Raw genomic sequence first — 17720 nt, forward strand, 5'->3', positions numbered from 1 at the left:
GTTGTCCACGACCAGCATTGAAGCTTCTCGGTGAATAAATGCGGGTAGTAGGTGGCGGTATGGGCATGGGGAGATGACTTCTTGTCAAGGCTTGGGGCTAGTAGCGCGAAGATCGCAAACTCTGAGATTCAGATTCCGCACTTCACCGTAGCTAAGTCCGGCGCGTCTGGTAATGTGTGGCTCTTGTGCCGGCAAGGCATACAAGTACTGATGCTGCTGCCCAAGCAGCGGATTTTGGCCATCTTCATGATAGCCCGCACGTGCATCGTGACCATGGCCATGTCCACCTGTCGTCCAGGGAGAGGTGATGCGCGATGGAGTGTAGCGGTAAATGCGGGTGGACGAAGGCCTTAAGGCGAAATTGAAATCGAATCTTGAAGCAAAGGCGACGTTGGACTGGGACGGTGGCGTGTGTGTTTGCTCACACATCATGGTGCCCGACCTGCGGGTGCTCTGTCACGGAGCAGTCCACAGTGGAATTTGATCTGAAACCCGCCTTCACGCCGAGATTTTCTCATCAACAGGAACATGCCCCGCATCGTAGCGACGTGACTGAGCGCACTGCAGAGGCAGGTCTCCCGCGCAGTGCCGTCAATGGCATGGTTGACAAGAAAACTGGGGAGTACTCAACTTCATGCTTGATTATGACGTAGGCAAAACGGAGTACAAGTTATTCCGAATCAATCCATCTGATGATGCCACCTGCCTTCGATTCGGCGCTTCTGCGACGCTTGCACCGGACGCAGAAACGATGTCGCACCTTCTCTACACTGTGCACCGTGCGCTGCGGTCGAGCGTGTTCGCGTGCCGAAGGAGGATGTGTTCCGCTTGCATTTCAACGAGAGGGTGCCAATGGAGCGCGAACGCGTGAACGCACGCAGGTGTCGCCTATCCGCGGCGGGAGTGCTGCGCGGCACCATCGCGTTCGCCACCGAGGCCGGCTCGCGATACCGTCGTGCTCGCCAACGAGGCCGGCTCGCGGCACTACGACACCACCATCGAAGTGCTAGCCCTAGGCTGCTCTACTATGGCGAGTGTACTCGCTCGAGGTCAAGCTGGGCATCAACTTCGAGAGTTTCGAGATTTGCGAGCGAATTTCACGAGGAAGTTTTGGGGGGCTCGACTTCGAGTACAGGGGGTACAGAGACTACAGAATTTATATTCAGCAGTCTCTGTAGCCCCGTACCCATACCTTCCCAAGAATAAAGAGCAAAACTGCATCAGGTGGCATTCCTCTGTTACTTGGACCAATTAAATTGCACGGAATGGAATTTGGAGAGTTCGACCGATTCTTCACCAAGGGTTTCTCGCGCGGCCCAGGGATGTGTTCCGGGCCAAAGCGCGCGAATGCTGCCTGAGCTCATCACTTCCACCGGACTTGCACGTCCGGTAAGAGCATGCTCTTCTCCAAATCGAGCAGCTGCTCGATCTTGACGAGATCCTCTTCGCATAAGCATATCTACTCGCATATCTGCAGCTCGTATCGTGGCCGAGTGCATCCCGGGTTACACCGCTTCCCAACTCAAGCGCAGTTCATTCTCGCCGTGTACTTCCTCCTCGCAACCGCACACAACCCACTTCTCTCCATCGGTCTCTCTTGGTTTTGCCTACCTACGCCCTCCCTCGACCTCCTTCACCCTCCCTCCCTCAACCGCCCTCGAAAACCCTGTCTCTCAGCTCCGCGATTTCAAGGGCAATAAAGTTGCTGCTTGTGGTGCGAACGGGGGACTATCTCGAAAGAACTCGTCAACAAATTGGCTACCGTGTTTTCGACAGCGATGATGTTTTGTTTTGTCACATGCTATGTGATCGTACTACGACTCATCTGTACCGGACAATGGTCTCGTGACAAGCGCAAATGGCTTTGTATACCTTCTGTTGCACGAGATGGAGCTCTTTCTGGTTGTGGGGAGCACGCGCGGGCTAGCGTCTACAGCGTGGTTGACTGTAAAGATGGTTATTCTCCGGTCGAGAGGCTACATTCGTATGCGGCTCCTCACCTTGTTTGACCCTAAGTTGAGGGTTGTCGACATGGGCGGCTCGCAATGGGTGACATCACCTCTGGACCGAACGAAGCAAGGAGTAATGAACCCTCCCCCGTTAGGGCCAGAGGTGACGTTTGAACCCGTCCCCTTAGTTGGACCGGGAGCCGAAGCCCGAAGCCCAAGGAAGGAGTCGGAGCCGAACTAATTTTCTTCCGGCTCCAACGCCGCTTCAATGCGGCGCCAGTAGCGCCGGATGCGACGCAATGCCATGGAAAGGCTGAAAAGGGCAATTTAGACACGCACAATCGCGTAAATGATCATGCACAGGAGCTCTATGTCTTTTGACATCATCGTGGATGTTGGTGGGGTGGTAGGGCGTTGCGACTCTGATTCTACACCTCTTATATAGAGTTTTGGAGGAAGGGCGCATTGCAACGAAGGACTGGTTCAACGCGGGAGGCGACATGTGCAGAATGAGGGAGGCGAGATGTTAGGGAGGGCCGACAGTCAAGCAACCGGGAAAAAGAAACCTGAGCTTTATTGAGAACAGTTCAATGAGGTTACTCTTAGTGCTGCAGATAGCGATTGGAGGCATCGTCCGGGTCTTCCGAGTCTTGGTCCGCTACGTTGCACGTCTCAAGTCGTTTGGCGAGTAGCCGCAAACAAAAATCGACTGCGCTGAAGATGATGTTGATACGTTTCATCCACTTCTCTGCCTCAAGGATGAACGCGAGGAGGGCATGGAGATTTTCAGTGAACTTCATAGTGATGTTGAAGTGTGTTTAGAGATGGTGGTAGGATGTCAGGGGTGAATGGGAAGTCAAACTATAGAAAAGACTTTAAGTCTCAATTGAACCTTAGCTTTATTGCGAACCTTGTGGCTACTCTTGATGCTCCAGGTCCCAATCGGAACCGTAATCCGGGTCTTGGTCAGCCATGTCGCGCGCCTCTAGCCTTTGGCGATGTACCGCAGACAAATAGCCATCATCGTGAGGAAGACCACGATGTGGCCTAGCCACTTTCCCCCTCACCGAAGAATGAGAGTTGGGCTTGGAGATTGTCGGTGATATTCATGTTGACGTTGAAGTGTATTCAACACAAGTTGAGGGATGGTAGTGAAATTTCTGGGAAGAGGGGGTATGTCAGAGTCAGCTGAAGCATTGTCCGGAGAATAGCGGGGTAAGTGGCGAGAGCGGGTGAAGTTCATGTTGAACTGGAAAACGATAGACGTTGTTCATGTGAGCAACGCATGTGACTATGCATTCAGATCGTGGGGAGGGACTTTACTGGACGAGGTTGAGCTCCAGTACCGCTGTGTATATCACCACCGCCACTGTGACCATCAATACGTGAAAGTTCCACTCAGAAGAGCGCGTCTGGTCTTCTTGCCTCACAGAAACTTCCACCTCATGTCCCGATACGGTTTCGCACCCACTCTCGCGCGCGCCGCCTCGAACAGCGACATCGTAGATCTTAGTCGCTTCTCACGGAGCTGATGCTCGGACCGGTCCACGACGCCAAATCTCTTTGACTGAGCGAAGAGAAGGACTTCTTCCATGAGTTTTGTTGGTTCCGTGCCCTCTTTTCTACAATCTTCGAGGCAAACACGCGCAAATAACCCAAACTCCGTCGCTAACTCCTCGTCAAACAACAGACAAACCATCAGGAAAATGTTATCGTTCTTAGCAGCTTCGATTACTGCCTCCATCTTCTTCTTGTGCGTGATGCCCTCTCAAGCGGAACGATAAGATGAAACCAGATCTGAAGGTCCAGTGACACGGTTGTTGATGTCAGCAGTGACGTTCTCCATCCTTACAGACGAAACTGGCCTGTCTCCAATGGGAGAATGTTGCGGACTTTGCGTTTGTTCGTCAATACCAGCTTGACGTATCTCTTCGGCTCCATCAGAGACATGGGAGAACGATCGATTGCATTTCGAACAATGCGTGTTGGTGGAGTTACCGTTAGGAACCGGCGGGCAGGTGGTGTTCACTGGACGGTAGCCCTCTATCATCACCTTGCAAAGGTTGTATGCCTCTTCGATATCGTCGGTTATCAATGCATTCTTGGAGCAAGCCAATTGAAGCCACGCCTTAACGTCACTCATTTCCGTCATTCGCCGGGAAACATGTGGGAGACGGCATCCACCGTACTTCTTAGATTTTACGGGCAGAATTGTCTGTGACGAATCACCACGTGAATATGCCTCTGCCTGGATCTGCCAATGCCACAATAGACGCATCTATCACTGGATCTGACGTAGACATGAAGCGTCGTAAGGATCCCGGTCAAAAGGATCCAGAAAACCGCCTGGATAGCGTTCACAAGTTTATGTCAAAAAATACGCGCGCACTGCAAACACAGAAACAACTTGAGCAGGTTAGTATTAGATCATCAACATTCGAACTTCTTCCGAGGAATAAGTCGCGCACTGGGGACGTTAAAATGTTCGACCTCAAGTCCTGAATATTGAGACCAGCTGTTTAAGAATAAAAGTCGTGGTCATCGGAGTTGCGAGATAAACATTAGATCAGATGCTTCTACCCCCGGTACCAGTTCAAAACTTTGAACACTGCAAGGTACTATAATACTCCACACTTCCAAGGGTTTTGCATTAGGTCTACGAGCGATTAGTGAAGGGGACATCTGTATCAAAGATCAGACCATTACAACGCGTACGTGCCCTGATTCAGCTGAAGTTACCCATCGGATATTGGGTTGAAAGGGTGAAGACGGGGGTGGAAAAACTCATCTTGCTCCACAGCCCCGTTTTGGTGAACACCCTTCACCCAAACATGTGGCAAAAACTTCGTCAGATGCTAACATTGAAGGCAGGCCCCATTCTCTTGCTCTTGGTAGGACTGGATCGGTGGCCCGACAGAGACTACCACTTTGGGAGGACATTGCGCGCGTGGCAATTACGAGTCCCGGCCAAGTGTACAGTGTCCAATGGGCACTGCCCAAAATCAGATTTCGCCAGGGGCGGAATCATGAACCCCGATTGTTACAAAACACTGGCAAGAATAGTCTTCTTTTTGGAAATTATTCCTAGTTTTAAACGTTTCCGGAAACTCTTTCGGAAAGTTGCAAAACCTCGAATAAGAACCATCTAAAACTTTCGCGAAAGCGTTGCTGAAAAGCTCCATCTTTTACGTAAAGCAGGCAAAAAGTGACTTGGTTTCTAGAAAACGAAGCCTGGAATATGTCTTATTACAGTAGAATCATACGCCCAAGGCGAGCGTTCCACCTTCCACCGATGATATGGCCAATAAAAATTCAAGCCAGAAATTAGCCAGGCACTATCATCTATCCACAAAACGATCGGTACTCCCAATCCACCGTGACCATTCTCTCACGGACCAAAGGTCAATTTGGTCACCGTCGTTATCACCCACATTCCAGTATTCTCATGAAGTTCACTCTTACATATACACAGCACCGATAGGGGTGCTCTTATCGCTAGGTTCAATGTTCTTGAGGTTGATTGTGATTTTCGGTAGTAGTTTGGTGCGAGGTGTCTGACGTCGGACTGTTGCCTTGGCCGGGATCGCAATCGTTTGAATCACAACACTTGCCATCTTCTTGCCCTTTCTCCGTTACAGCCACTTCGCCCTTCTTGCCCGAACGACCTTCTTCTATTTCGGCGGAATTGTCATCCTCGCGCAAGTCTGTTCGCTGCCCTTCGCGCCCTAGCACAAGTCCGCTGACATCTTCCCGCATTTCGATGCTGTTGTACCACCCCTTCGGACCGACTAGAGAGAGTAAGATTGGCCCTAGTATCAATCCATGCAGAACTGCCAGGATGAGGAGTGAGAATAGACCCCAGAACAGTGTTCGAAAAATATACGATCTAGACATCCCTGGCACCAGGATTGAGAAAAAAGTACTCATTCCAGCATGAAAGATGGACGGCCCGAGTTCCTGCAATGCTAAGACTGCGCGTTCCTTGCGTGTTCCAACTTGATCTTGAAAGGAGCGTCCAATGTGAAGCACGAAATCCACACCGATTCCAACTGAAACAGTAATGACGATTAAGGTTACAGCGTTCAAGTCATAGCCTGTAAAGTGACAAATCCCGATGACATCAACGACAATGAGCCCAACGAGTGTGACACAAACTGCTCCAATTATCGGATGTCCTGATAAAATGGAACATACCACAAACACTGCTCCACACGCTATCCCAGTCGCAATTGCCATTTCCGTTCTTAACACTGCGTATTGCTCTGTGAGAAGGTCTGTGTCAGAGAAAGAAAAGACCTCGTCACCCGACAAAACTTGCTGTAGTTCATTTCGAATGTCCGTCATGGCTTTTACCTCTTCTCGAACGCTCTCGACGTGCTTCCTCGTGTACGAAAACCGAGACGCTTTTATCGTCCTATCTCTCTTCAGGACTACTTCATTGCTGTAAAGGAAGCGTGGATTGAAACCAAAAAACTCAATGACATCTTCCACGAAATCCTCGGACAGGATGACATTCTGAGAGTCCGGGATATTTTTAGCTTCTCTTAAAGCGTGGAGCCAACATGACACAGAACCCTCCTCAACCCACTTATTTCGTGCTATCAATCCTGTTGTTGGGTGGCACAACCTTAAGACCAGTTCTTGTGAATCTGTCTTGGAAAAATCGACGCCTCTGACATAAACATGAGCTGGTTGTCCCACATTGAAATTCTCAACGAAAGTCTTGGAAAACTTCCATGCGGGTGTCTGGTGCATATACAGGTGATAAGAGTCGAACTTGACAGACAATCTTGTTGTGCCCCAGATCCCTGCACCTGAAAGAATCCCGAAAAGAACAATGACAACTGCCGAAATTGATGGGCGAGTAATGAACGGCCCAAGTATATTCCTAAAGAACCGACTCATCGCTTGAAACTGCAAGCCAGCGAAATTTTTTTCTGGAATCTTGTTTGCCCTTCTATACAAGCAGTAGATGTCTTTCTGGCCCTTTTCAATCCTCCTTTGGTCAAGGGCTAGGGCGGCCACGAAAAATGTAGATGTATATATAAATGTCAGGACGACGCCAATCGCTGCCCATAGCGCGAACGAGCGGAACCCACGCAAGCTGGTGGATGCAGAGGCTAAAAAGACAGCCGTATTAGTGGCAGTGGTTGTTAGAATGGAAGCTCCCGCCGAACTCATGGCCTGCCCAATCTTATCAGGAACGGAGTCGCCTGTACCGTCTCGCTTCAAATTGCGATCGACATGGGCAAGAGCTCTGGTGATAACCATAATATCATCGATCCCAATGCCGGTGAGAAGAAGCAACAAGACATAGTGGACAGAGGTAAATGGCAGCTTTAGAAGAGCAGCAAGCCCAATCGTTGCCCCAATAGCCAGTGCGCAAGTGAGTATAGCCACTAGACCAAGGCCTACTCTGCTGTAGACGGGGTGGAGCTCACCAAGAAAAAAACATACGTAGGCAGTGAGGAGAAAAAATCCAATAGGAAATAACACCAACTCCTTATACGCAGCAGTTTCTGACGAATCGTGTCGTGACCAGCGGCAGTCAGGAAGTGCAGTGACTGAAAGGGAGTCATCGTCATTCTGAACGCGAACTGCCTCCAGCCAGGAACGATCAAAAGCATCGAAGTCAGGATTAGACAAGACTTCTGCATTCTTCTCGGTTGGTTCTTCATAGAAAAAAGTATGGAAGACCAGGGCGACGACCCTCCCGTCGCCGTTTCGGGCGACGACATTGTTCATGTTACTCGGTAAACCATTCCAAGAGACGCCTTTACCCTGATTGAGATGACGGCGGACGTTATCGTCAGTCATGATTCGCAGCTGTGCATCAATGGTATCAAAAAAATGAGGATTTCCGTCAGAATCTCGGACGAGCTTGGAGGCATTGTAGAAGACGTCGAGGAAAGAGAGGGAGAAACAAAAAGGATTTCCTTCTTGATCAAATGCCTTGACACATCGTTCCCTCCAGAAGTTCCCTTCTGCTTGTCGGCTGCTAGATGTATCGACCCGAAAAGAGCGACTAAGAAACTTCACCATGTCTCTGAGAGCTGGCTGTGAGTCAAGCGGTATCGATGGATTGATAGAGTCTCGGTTTCGGAACAGAAGAGAGGAACGCCTGTCAGGGAGGCCGAAGTTGCGGCGGACATAGCGTCGGTATTGCGCTGCTAGAGCATTTGACGGAGAGTAGACCTTGTCAGCCGGAAGAGAGGAGTCCAGGCGGAGCACAGCGACAAGAAGAATCGGGGAAAGACAAAAAAACAATATGAGGGTACGATAAGGGTTACGCGCGATACGGTGGGCAAACCGATAGAAGAAGGCGCGGAGGTACGCGGAAATGGATAGTGAGAATCTGGAAAAAAGGTGGAGCACGAGAACCATAGGGGATCACAGCTAAGGAAGTGAAGGCGGTATTGTAGAAGCACCAGAGGCCCTACGTAACCCGTACTTCGATAAACAAAGCTGGTGCGAATATTGCTAACCACCCACTCGGGACAGAATTCTTCGGAAAACCAGTTGCATTGTTGTAGTGGAGCTACATATGATTGTGGTGTCAGGATCCTCTCAAAGAATCATTCATTATGTGGCAGAAAGAAACTGGTACCGAATCACAACAAGATTTTCTAAGCGAAGAAAATCGAAGGCGCAACTCGAAGGTGCAACTCGAAGGTGCAGCTGTCTGCGTTCAGGGTTTCAATGAAAACATCCCCAAAGCATACAGTACTCATCGTGTGAAAACTGCCAATGGTGGAGGGCTGCAGATCTCCCGTCCTTGTTGCTTTCTAAAGCAACATCTCCCGTCCTTGTTGCTTTCTAAAGCAACAAGGACGGGAGATATGCAGCCCTCCACCATTGGCAGTTTTCAAATCAATCACTTTGGCAGTTTTCAAATCAATCACTGATCCACAACTACTAAAATCGGTGTCTGTGTGTCTATTGGTCTGTGTGTCTGAGCGTCTGTCGGTTCCCGCGTTGGCATTGGCGCACGGGGGCGGTGGTGACAAGTGGCGGCCGCGTGCGGGGCGGCGTGGCCGCCACGGGGACACGTGGAGAGAGCGGCGCGGGGCCGCCATCAGAGACACGTGTGGGAGGCGGGGGGGGCCGCGGGGCGACCTGGCCTGCGGCCAGGCCGTCTCGGTTGACACGTGTCGCCTTTTTATTTTCAAACGGGTCTACATGCACTACCCTTGGTAGCCCGCCCTTCCTCACCTGTCCGCCCCTTTCTGTATGCGACACAAGCGCACTCCGCCCTCAAGGAAGCGAAGTGGAAGCGCGGTTGTGGTGAGTGGGGATGTTGGGATCGGGGCTGTGCTGGGTGCTGGCTTGGTGGGTTGTGATGACCATGCTGGAATGCACGGGAAGGTGCTGGAAACGACTGCGGAAGAAATTGGTCAATGGTTGCACGGGCATTTGTTGAGGCTCATCACGACGAGCATGCTGCATCTTTGTTCCTCTGCCGGCGCTTTAGTCTTCGGAGAGAATTTCAACTCGATGAGTATAGCATAGAAGAAGACAGCAGGCCAAGGGCGTGAAGAGGTGGGTGCGTGGCGATACCGTTGGGTCCCTGCGGGGGTGTGGGAGGACAGGTTGGTATAAGTATGGCAGGGGATGCGAGGAGTGACAGAGACCGGAAGCGCAGACGGGAAGGTATTGAGAGAAACAAGGCGTGCCGCTACTGCTGCGCGAGCGCGCTACGTCTGCTTCGCCAGAACCAACTTCTGCGCCGCGTGCCACCCGCGCGACGACGCCCGCGCGTGGTAGGCCGCCACTCCGCAGCCCGTCGAGTGCCCCGGCGCGGGCATGTGCGAGACGCCCATGCCGGACGGGGAGGCGCGCCAATGGAACGGGGCAGGCGGCTAGTGTGAGCTGCTGCTGGAGTGCGCGATGTACGAGAGCGGCGAGGCGGAGGAGGAGGAGGAGGAGCGCGGGGCGACCCTGGTGTACAACGCGAGTGGGCGGGAGGGTATGGACGGATGGGAATGCGTGGATGGGGGGAGGGCGTGGACGGGTGGGGGAGCATGGACGGGCGGTGCGCGATGTGCGAGAGCTGGTGGGAGGGTATGGACGAATGGGAGTGCGTGGACAGGGGGAGGGCGTGGACGGGGGAGGAGCATGGACGGGCGGTGACATGGACGGGCGGTGACATGGACGCGCATGGTGTTTGCGGCGCGGTAGAGCGTGAGAAACGTGACGACAGTGGTGGCGGGGAAGGATGAACGCTTATCCTCGCGGACTTTTAGGGCCTCCTTTAAGACAGCATGGACGGTCATGTTTGGACATGTATGGACGTCGGCCTGCACCTGATTGGTCTATATAATACTTTTCTTAACAGTATGATGGCGCACACAATGTTAAAATAATAGCTTCCATCATTACCAACGTGCCATGCAAAACAAAATCATTGGCTATCGCTACTGGATAAGTGTGAATGAATTCAATCTAGATCCAATTTTGCACATATCAAAATCCAGTTTAATCAGTGACACGCGGTCACGCGATTTTGAACCCGCCATTTTGCCGCGTCTACGTTCCCCAGCTCCTCCCCGCCCCGCCCTGCACAGCTCGCCGCCATGCCCTCACCCGCCTTCCTCCTCGCCTTTCTCCGCGCCCTGCCGCTCTGCCTCTCGCAGGGCGCGCCGCGGCTGCGCGTGCGGCGCGGCTTCGACGCCTCGCCCGCGTGCGCCGCCATGCGCGAATGAAGCAGAAGGGGTCTGGCGAGCTGCTTGCGGAGCAGAGTTGCAAGGGGGACTTTCGGGTTTCTGGCGGCGTGCAAGCGCGGGCGGGGAGACGAGATAATGGCGCTGACGCGTGGAAGTGCGTAGCTGGCGCGGGCGCAGCGGCGGCACAAGCCGTAAGCGCGGGCGTTGCGAACGATCAACGTGGTGAACGTGCGCGTGCTGGACGGGCGGTTTCAGAACAACTACCCCGGCGCGCGCGGGGACGTACGAGGAGTGAGTGTGCAGCACGCCGTGCGCCACGACGGAGAGGGGTGGCGAGCTGACGTTGGACGTGCAGGACCCGAATACTGGGATAACGTCGATGGCAGACCGGGCGACAGTGCGGCTAGGCGACCGGTACAGGAGCTGGGTGTTCTTGCTCAACCTCGCGCTCAAGCGGACGGTGCGGGCCAGGCGGCTGAAGGTGAACGCGGGGCGGTGTGGGTTCGGACACAGGTTTAGAGGGGGTTTATACGGACGTGAACGGGAAGGCGCTCAAGGACGGGCCGGGGCCGGACGCCGTGGGGCAGTTCATGAAGTCCGGGTTTGTTGGGGGCATCCCCGGGAAGTTTAGTCCCGGGGAATATGGGAGGGGCATGTACCATGCAGGGATGGAGCAGAAGTTCATCTTGCCGCATGGATATGGGATCAATCATTACGTCAACTAGGCGCAGCTAGAGGGCGGTTTGCAAGCGGTTGCGGGGCGAGGAGGTGATCGTGGGGCGGATGGTGAGAGGTATTTTATTGTGGAGCAATGGTTGGGCATCGGGTGTATTGTACTCGGTGTGGGATGAGTTGTGGGTTGGTTTAGATGGACAGTGGATGTTGGTTAGATGGTTGTCGGTGAGGGTGATGCGGAGTTGGGCGAGCAGATGTAAGGTTTGTAAAAGGTGAACGGAAGTGAATGCGGAGCGCCAGAAACCCGAAAGTCCCCCTTGCAACTCTGCTCCGCAAGCAGCTCGCCAGACCCCTTCTGCTTCATTCGCGCATGGCGGCGCACGCGGGCGAGGCGTCGAAGCCGCGCCGCACGCGCAGCCGCGGCGCGCCCTGCGAGAGGCAGAGCGGCAGGGCGCGGAGAAAGGCGAGGAGGAAGGCGGGTGAGGGCATGGCGGCGAGCTGTGCAGGGCGGGGCGGGGAGGAGCTGGGGAACGTAGACGCGGCAAAATGGTGGGTTCAAAACCGCGTGACCGCGCGTCACTGTATGTCACCGTAGTGGGCACTGGGCGGCCTCTGATTGGCGCCCGACGGCTACGGTTTGAGGCCGTGAGGGGTGCGGGGAACCGTTCCTGTGCACACGCTTCTGTAAGCGAGTTCGCATTTGGGGGACTACAGCGCTCACTCATTTTTTTGGCGTAAACCCTCTAATAGAGTGTTTACGTTATGGACCGATTCAGTTATGGGACCAACCCCTGTTTATTGCGACAGCCCTGTCGCAGCAAGTACTGCACTACGATGGAATCTGTTTATATCAATACAAACATCTCGGCGGTGCTGTTCAAAGGACCGCCGGCTTGCCGGCTTGGTTTCATATCTTCAGGAAGTCTGAAACTGGAGTTGTGATAAAGAAACCCGAAAGGCCCCCAAAAAAATTGTCGCAAAAGTCGCGCACAGGGTTAATCGAATGAATCGCTCTGGAAGAAAATTCAGCAACTCTGTTCTCACTGGCGCCGGATTGCCCATGAGACACACGAGTTTACTCGAAAGCCTATGCTGGTAAAAGTTGTGAAGAACTCTCCCTTCCTGTTCTGCCGCTGAAAATTCGGTGCAGCCTCCTCGCACGAGTTTCTGGTTCGCCCAAACCGTCTCGACTTAGTAGAGGACCAGGTTCCCATGATACGTCAAAGAAGTCATCTCGCTCCATCAACTCAAACGGAGCCGCTGCTTCTGAGATTCCCAGAGCCTCCGACACATAGAGGCCAGCCATTTCCGCCATCACCACTGGTTTAAGTGAATGCCGGAGATACATGAGCAGAGAGAACGCCGCCAACAAAATGAAAGTCAGCGATAACCAGTTTAGCACACGAAACTTCTCCCGCCATATCACACCCTTGTTCTCAATCGTGCTTCCGCTTGGGAGCATCAAATCTCGCGTGTTTGGCCCAACAACAGCCATCCCAATAGAGCCTTTGAAAAACGTATCCGCGAAATTCATTGCTGCGTTGCCTCGGGGTGACACTGCCGTAAACCTCGTTGTGTATCGCCGTGAGGGTACTTTCAGTAACCGTTTCTCTCGATTGACGACAACCACATCCACTCCATCACCTTCTGAGACATCAAAAGTGAAATCGATTTCGTTCAGGCGCTTCACATTCATACTGTCGTCTTTTGTGCTTAATCGATAGGTGGAAAACAAGAAAGCAACAAATTGTCTGTGGACCGCACTGATTGTTCTCTCTCGGGAAGCGCTCATGTCAGACTTGCTCATGAGACGCCCTTTTCCACTTGTTTCAAAGGCATCGCTAATACGTTCTCCAAACTTCCCGAGTCTGAAGTAAGCCTTCGCTGAGTAGTTGTTATTCTCGCTCCCAATTCTGAGAAAATGGTTGCTGCCAAACCGGTGAAGATCTGACCGAATTTCCACATCGACCGGGTCAGTGACACTCTGAAAAGAGTCTGTATTACGGTTCACAGTAGCCGTGACGCATGTGCTAAGGATAGTGTTGCTCTGGACAACACCCTGCAGAGATACGCTGGTGCAAGGAGGGTTGATGCTGGTTTTCGCTGCCTGGTATATAGGGTCAAAATTCGGATTTAGCGGTTCGACAATTCGGAAGGTGGCGACGTCATTGAGAACTTCCCGTTCTTCTGGGTTTGTTAAAAACAATACCAAAACTTCAAGACCGAATGATGCAGTGAAAACGAATAGCGCAACGAAAACAAGCCGAACAGTCAGGCCTCTCTGACTCTTGACTCGGAAGAGAGATCTGAGTTTGAATTCACGTGCAAGGTTTGATAGGTGGTTGATAGAGAAGCTGAAAGTGGAGACGGCACCTTCCCTCGTTCGTAACAAGAAGCCAGTTACAACTCCTTCTATGGTCAGAAGGAGAAGCAGCGAGAGAACGGCAACGATAACATCGTCGCGGTCGGTGAGATCTTTAGAGAAAATGCCAGTCACCTGAAGAGAGACTTGCATTTCACCTTGCAGAAAGGAAGCGATGTCTTTCTTGGTTATGGAAGGGGGCAAGACGTCCGATTCAGAAGGGACGAGAGAGGCGTAGTTGACACCGTGCATTTCAGAAAAGAGCTCACGAAACTCTGAGCGAGGCATTGCAGAAAGGTCAGTTGGGGGTTTGCGGATTGCGACCTGAAAATGCGTTCACTGCAGAGGCGAATTCGACTGACGAGGTGCGTGAGATAGTGCGCGATGGACTGAGTGGGGGCTATGGTTTGAAGGGGGAGATGACAAAGTGCTCAGGCAGAAATCGCATGACGGGTTTGGTCACCAGTACTGCAAATTGGAGTACTCCAGGAAGACAAGGAAAAGGCAGTGGCAGAGGGAGAGTGGCTATTTCAGAGGGAGAGAGGTGTTCTCCCCTACTGCTAAGACAAAAGAAGGGGCGCAGTTAGAGAGCACTGTACTGTACCAAGGGTACTGTAACCTGAAGTCGTGGATTCGACACACAGGATTACACCTCTATTCTTGGGCAGCAGGCTCAAAAGCAATGACGTTGCGAAATGAAGTCCTCCTGATCAGAATGGCTTGTCGCACTATATTTTTTATTTCTGCCATATTGATACGTACTGATGTCTTAATGCAGGGACAGCGTGTAGTACGGTTTTATAGAGGCCTAAACAAGCTTGTCCCGCATAGCTGGAGTAGAGCAAAGCTTATACTGCCGGATAGGAACTATATAAGAGCGGTATTCTTCGACCATGCGCTATTCCGGTGCGGACATGCATGCCCTGCAACGCATGAAGAGCATTGCAAATGTGTAAGACCATCTTTCGTAGCCTCGCCTATTTAGCAGGCCATGATACAGTACTGAAGTTGCAGTACCCTTGGGTTCGTCACCTGTATGCGCGCACCCGTTAACCAAACTCTTCGAGTCTCCTGTCCCCGGATTATTGCGACTGCCACCCAGCGTCAAAGGCCTTTTCTACAACATCCCGCCTCCGCATCCATGCCTTGCTGCCAACACCGGACTTTCCATTTTAACGAATTGATGACGATGCTTGTCGAATCGCTCAAGCACTGTGTGGCGTGCTGCTGATCTTAACTCCTCGAAAAACTTTCTGCGAAAGTCTGCCTTGCAATTGTGTGCCTTGCAATTGTGTGCCCTTCGTCCCCCTTCCGTGTGCACCAATAGAGAAATTTTGTTCTTGATAGGGTGAAGTTTCCCACACTCCCAGCAACTCTCTCGATTTCGTCTTCATTCGGCAAGTCGCCCAGTGCAAACCATTTGTCTGGGCAAGACCCAACGTACTATGTATTACGAAGAATTCGACGACCAAGGCTCCTCGTTCTTTATCTTCAGGGATGGCGGACAAGATTTAGGTTCTATAGCTGATATTCAGGTTCCAAAAGGGGAGGGAACTGCCTCGTTTCTGCGGGAAGACTTGAGGGTCGCCTCTAAAGTGGGGAATACGTTTACCAACGATTTGACAGGGCAAGATGACGTGCTGGTCGCTGTACTATCTCTCATTCTTCTCCTCGTCATCCAAGGAATTGTTTCCACTGTTTTGCTGCGCACGCGCGACGGAAAGGTGTCTACCTTCAGTTTTGCTGTCAAGCAGGTGGTGGAACTTGCTCGTGAGTTCAGACTGAAGAGGATCTGGGAGGGCCCGAAAGTGGGAGAGACATTCAACACTAGGTCTAGGAGGAACAGGATTGACATTCGGTTAGTCATAATTGCAATCGTTGTAGTCCTCGGCACATTCGGGCTTGAGGTACTTATTTTGTTTCTCACCGAACGTGAAGGCCGCGGTGTCACAAATCGGAGAGTCGCATTGAAATTGGAATATCCATTCAATCCGGACTGGGGGGCCGTACGATTTCACAACCGCGCATCCCTCAATCGTCCTTGCCTAGCGCTGGCGCTCTTGGGTGATGTTGACCAAGGGAAGAGTCGCATTACTACCTGTGTAACAACAAGCTTGGGGACAGATGCTTTCGATAAGTTCGAAAATGCGACAGAAATACAACAGCTTTCGATCCTCAGCGACGTTCACGAATATGGAATAGATCATGCTGTGCAGATTGGGGAAAAAGAGGCTGCCAGCTACGAGGCGCGGGCATTCTTTAACCTCGGTGATCAAAGACAGAGGATCATGAGCCGGGATGGCGAACTGCCCGATGCGACCCCCGACAGGATGAGAGTTATGCACAGGCAATATTTAGCCATTCTTTTCAACACGTACAAGCAAGAGATAGACGATGAGGCGATGAATCTGGAGAGATTGCAAGAAATCGACGGAAGCATACGATTTGCAGAAGCCGAGGGGGTGGACATCCCGATTGTCACGGCTTCAGATGGTGATGAAACAAAAGTTTTGAAGGCGTCCAAATCTCGGCGATTCTTCTCACAGGTCAATGCCACGCTACCCTTCGGTAGAGCTGCGTTGCGGGCGGCGCAACCGGTGTTTAAAAGCTGCATGGCTGTGCAAGTTCGTCTATGGAATTCACGGGATTTGTTCGCGAACGGGATAAAAGAGGATGCCGTCGCGGAAATCTGGAGCGAACAAGTAAGAATTATCAATTGGCTCTCCCTGGCCATAATCTTAGGGGTTGCCGTTTTCATTCTAGGCCTGCTTCGGCTTCTTCTAAAACCAGTAGCGACGGCGGAGATTGCGGCGTTGTTTGTGAGGGACGCGGTCGGGGCACAGTTGGACCGACCTGGAGCGCAGACCGGGGGGAATGAGAGATCCCGGTTCCTACCGCACCGTCGGCCACGGAGCGGTATGCAGGTTACGGGGATGGAGCCCAGTCAAGATAGAATCACAGGCGACTCGTTTTCAGTTCCGATGAGCAGCTATTCTAGTGTGCCGGTCGATATGGGTGAGGTCCACAGGATGGACGGGGCCGGGTTGCGCGGGACGAGTGGAGACTATATTTTTCGCAGCGCCGGTATCTCGCATCATAGGCGGATGGCGCAGAGCTCGGCGGATACTTCCATGGAGATGGACGGACTTAATGGTGGGGTCAGCGGTAATCATCGCTGATGTGGAGCACCATGACTAGGGTCTAGTGTCCATCGGGACCGTTAGTCGTGGACAAGTTATTTTATTGTTTCTAGACAAGGCAACTCGCGATTTCACTTTTGTTTTTGAAACCAGAAGGCTATCACCACAGGTGAAGCATTTGGTTGTCGATTCTTGGAAGTGTCTATCCGACCAGGACATTCTTTTTGCAAGAATATATAAATTAAATTAAACATTAATGAAGCTATCTTGGACACTGCTTCCTTAATTAACGCACTTGTTTCGCCAATAAACTGGTTATCGCTGACTTTCATTTTGTTGGCGGCGTTCTCTCTGCTCATGTATCTCCGGCATTCACTTAAACCAGTGGTGATGGCGGAAATGGCTGGCCTCTATGTGTCGGAGGCTCTGGGAATCTCAGAAGCAGCGGCTCCGTTTGAGTTGATGGAGCGAGATGACTTCTTTGACGTATCATGGGAACCTGGTCCTCTACTAAGTCGAGACGGTTTGGGCGAACCAGAAACTCGTGCGAGGAGGCTGCACCGAATTTTCAGCGGCAGAACAGGAAGGGAGAGTTCTTCACAACTTTTACCAGCATAGGCTTTCGAGTAAACTCGTGTGTCTCATGGGCAATCCGGCGCCAGTGAGAACAGAGTTGCTGAATTTTCTTCCAGAGCGATTCATTCGATTAACCCTGTGCGCGACTTTTGCGACAATTTTTTTGGGGGCCTTTCGGGTTTCTTTATCACAACTCCAGTTTCAGACTTCCTGAAGATATGAGCTTTGAATACGCAGAAAAGTTAATAATGTAACGCAGATTGAGGACATACAGTTCCCTTTTAAAATGAGGGGTTTCCTTTCGAAGTTAATTCACATGCAGTTTTAAGGTGGTTCAAAAAAGCTTCTTTCCCAG

General features: G+C 51.9%; 5 protein-coding genes across 5 annotated transcripts; 2 read left to right on the forward strand and 3 right to left on the reverse strand.

The window, feature by feature from the left end:
- Positions 1–5450: 5450 nt before the first annotated feature.
- CHC_T00005409001 (hypothetical protein) lies at positions 5451–8333 on the reverse strand. The gene has a single exon (XM_005717278.1). It carries the CDS (start codon positions 8331–8333, stop codon positions 5451–5453), a length of 2883 nt encoding a protein of 960 aa, XP_005717335.1.
- Positions 8334–9808: 1475 nt separating this feature from the next.
- CHC_T00005410001 (hypothetical protein) lies at positions 9809–10222 on the reverse strand. The gene has a single exon (XM_005717279.1). It carries the CDS (start codon positions 10220–10222, stop codon positions 9809–9811), a length of 414 nt encoding a protein of 137 aa, XP_005717336.1.
- Positions 10223–12374: 2152 nt separating this feature from the next.
- CHC_T00005411001 (hypothetical protein) lies at positions 12375–13937 on the reverse strand. The gene has a single exon (XM_005717280.1). The coding sequence runs from the start codon at positions 13935–13937 to the stop codon at positions 12375–12377; it is 1563 nt and encodes a 520-aa protein (XP_005717337.1).
- Positions 13938–15979: 2042 nt separating this feature from the next.
- On the forward strand, positions 15980–16828 carry CHC_T00005412001 (hypothetical protein). The gene has a single exon (XM_005717281.1). The coding sequence runs from the start codon at positions 15980–15982 to the stop codon at positions 16826–16828; it is 849 nt and encodes a 282-aa protein (XP_005717338.1).
- Positions 16829–17251: 423 nt separating this feature from the next.
- CHC_T00005413001 (hypothetical protein) lies at positions 17252–17407 on the forward strand. Its single transcript, XM_005717282.1, has one exon. It carries the CDS (start codon positions 17252–17254, stop codon positions 17405–17407), a length of 156 nt encoding a protein of 51 aa, XP_005717339.1.
- The last annotated feature ends 313 nt before the right edge of the window (positions 17408–17720 follow it).

The sequence above is a fragment of the Chondrus crispus genome, genomic scaffold (genome assembly GCF_000350225.1).
Source record: "Chondrus crispus Stackhouse genomic scaffold, scaffold_29, whole genome shotgun sequence".
Classification (NCBI taxonomy): Eukaryota; Rhodophyta; class Florideophyceae; order Gigartinales; family Gigartinaceae; genus Chondrus; species Chondrus crispus.

Excerpts from the sequence above, each read along its gene's own strand:
- CHC_T00005409001 (XM_005717278.1), bottom strand. The coding sequence starts at position 8,333 with ATGGTTCTCGTGCTCCACCTTTTTTCCAGATTCTCACTATCCATTTCC.
- CHC_T00005410001 (XM_005717279.1), bottom strand. The coding sequence starts at position 10,222 with ATGACCGTCCATGCTGTCTTAAAGGAGGCCCTAAAAGTCCGCGAGGAT.
- CHC_T00005411001 (XM_005717280.1), bottom strand. The coding sequence starts at position 13,937 with ATGCCTCGCTCAGAGTTTCGTGAGCTCTTTTCTGAAATGCACGGTGTC.
- CHC_T00005412001 (XM_005717281.1), top strand. The coding sequence starts at position 15,980 with ATGAGAGTTATGCACAGGCAATATTTAGCCATTCTTTTCAACACGTAC.
- CHC_T00005413001 (XM_005717282.1), top strand. The coding sequence starts at position 17,252 with ATGGAGCGAGATGACTTCTTTGACGTATCATGGGAACCTGGTCCTCTA.